Genomic DNA, 2,226 nt, shown 5'->3' with positions numbered 1-2,226 from the left:
ATTGATAACACAAGGTTGCGCATAATTCAACTTTTACAGCAACATGCTTTCATGAGTACTAGTCATTCGCTATTCAAAGTTGCTAATTTCTCAGTGAATCAGTCATACTTACGTCACAATCTGACACTGCAGAACTTATTATCAAAATGTACTAGTCTACTACCAGACTACCACCACATGTTTGATGTCTAAAACATACACAAATCTGAATTATTCAGAAAATGGAACAGTAAGCACGACTCCAGCCATCATCAAACTTGTACCATTGTCACTCGTGTTGCCCTATTATCATTACAATCCAGCAGAATCGATTGCTACATTATTAACTGAAAGCAACTATCAACCTAGAATTCGAGCTTCCATTGAGAAAATTGCTACATGGCAATTCAGTAACATACTTGCAAGCTTCTTCGACGCTTCCTCATCGATCTCGCAGCAGAATTCGTAGCTCCTGTCCCACGACGCGTCATATATGCACATTTGCGCCTCCTGCTCACTGCATACATTTTTTTCTTTTGGGTATCAGAGATTGCAGTAGAAACAAGAGATCATCTAACCTACTACCACTGGATACGGGAGGGAAAACTGGTAGAGTCACCTTCCCAGCACTCTGGCCAGTGTGGCGACGTAGTAGTCGACGGCCTCCGCGCGGGACACCTCGCCGCCGCCCTCCGGCTCAGGCGGGTCGTCCATGACCACCACCCACCTGGAGCAACGCGGGCGGGTCGAGGAAGCGGGGAGCTGCGAGTGAGGTGACGCGGCCGCGGCGAGGCGGTGGAAGCGGCGGCGAGTGGCCCAAGGGAGAGAAGAAGGGGAGATGTGTGGGATAGAGGTGGTCTGAGCCGTGGCGCCGGTGGCGGTGGAGACAGTGAGGCCGCCGCCTAGGAGGAAGGAGCGGACGGCGTCCATTACCAGAGGTGGGAGCTCGCGGGGATGGCTGGTTACCGGGGGACGGCTAGCAAGGAGATGACGAGCTTCGTGGTGGGCCGAGAAAGAAAGAAATATCTCGAGCTGAGGTCCGTATGCGAGCAGTGACCCAATGGGCCTCAAGAGGGGGCTTACGAGCTGAGGGGCCGTATGCGAGCAGTGAGCCAATGAGCTGAGGGGCCGTATGTCTCAAAAAAAAAACTCGTATTTTGCTCCCAAAAAAAAGAGTGCTCGTTTAACCGATCAGCCCCCAAAAAAAACTCAGAAAAAAAGGGGGTGCCATCCCGCCGGGCGGGTGGAGCGAGCACACATCACACGGCGCGGCCGCGTGGGAGCAGCGAACCGGCCGTCGGGGCACCGGCGCGAGCCACGACGGCCGACGGAAAGCGTACGTCCCGTCCCGCCCCGACCGGCGTCGGCGAGAAACGTCGCATGGCAGGCACTCTCCGCAACGGCGACGCCCAACGGTGCGCGACGCTGCGTGCGTCCACTCCACCCTAGGAAGGTCCCCTCTCCTCCGGGTTTCCGGCTCGGTCGCGCTCCGCGACACTGTGCGCGACGCATGGCCGCGGGGGGCTCGTCCAACGGCGCGAGGACGCGTGCCCGTCCGCTGGACAGGACCACTCGGTCGCTTTCTTGACGACGAGCCGGTCGTCGCTAGTACCTACGAGTCGGCAATCACTGAGGTTGCCCGCAGCACCTGTCAGCGTACAGCACAGCAAGCGATGGACAGACAGACAGATAGACTCGGGGAGACGAACCGAGCTCCGAAGTGATGCGTTCCGACTTCTCCTCGCCCGGCCGGCCGGCCGGCCTTGCGCCAACAAACAGATCGTCGATCGATCTCGATCCTCATGCCGAGCAAGCGACGGCTCGATACCGTATCCTGGCTAGTCCTAGTCATACATTACAGGCCCTGTACCAGGCTCAGAACTTCAGATCGAGGCAACCGGAAGCTAATCAATTCCCTGGACCTAGTTTAGTAGCTTTCGCATCAACATAGATGCACCATGATTCAGTTTTCCAACTTAGGAGAAACACATGCATGATTCCGTTATGAATTATTGGGTTGGGTGGATGGCCCTTCAGCTCCGTTCAGGGAGGCACGTACCTACACGGCTACATGTACCCATCTTGAATGATATTCCACGAGTTTGTCCACTGTTCGGGTCGGGCCAACGCCCCGGCGCCAGGCAGCCGGATGTTGTGGGCAGCTGGCGTCAGTACAACTGCTGGTGACTGATTATTGAGATGAGACCATGCATGCATTATTACTCCTACTGATCTGAATAACTCGAT

General features: G+C 55.6%; 1 protein-coding gene across 2 annotated transcripts in view; it reads right to left on the bottom strand.

Moving 5' to 3' along the window:
• Positions 1 to 1,006, bottom strand: part of LOC123145392 (organelle RRM domain-containing protein 1, chloroplastic) — a 3,822-nt gene extending 2,816 nt beyond the window's left edge. For both annotated transcript variants that reach the window (XM_044564795.1, XM_044564796.1), the window contains exons 1-2: positions 599 to 1,006; positions 399 to 496 (exon numbers count right to left, since the gene is read on the bottom strand). In XM_044564795.1, the coding sequence (XP_044420730.1) occupies positions 399 to 496; positions 599 to 909 (409 nt within the window). In that variant the 5' untranslated portion in view covers positions 910 to 1,006. The remainder of the gene's footprint in view (positions 1 to 398; positions 497 to 598) is intronic.
• Positions 1,007 to 2,226: the final 1,220 nt, after the last annotated feature.

This window comes from Triticum aestivum, chromosome 6D (assembly GCF_018294505.1).
Source record: "Triticum aestivum cultivar Chinese Spring chromosome 6D, IWGSC CS RefSeq v2.1, whole genome shotgun sequence".
Classification (NCBI taxonomy): domain Eukaryota; kingdom Viridiplantae; phylum Streptophyta; class Magnoliopsida; order Poales; family Poaceae; genus Triticum; species Triticum aestivum.
This window is presented reverse-complemented; position numbering and strand designations above follow the sequence as displayed.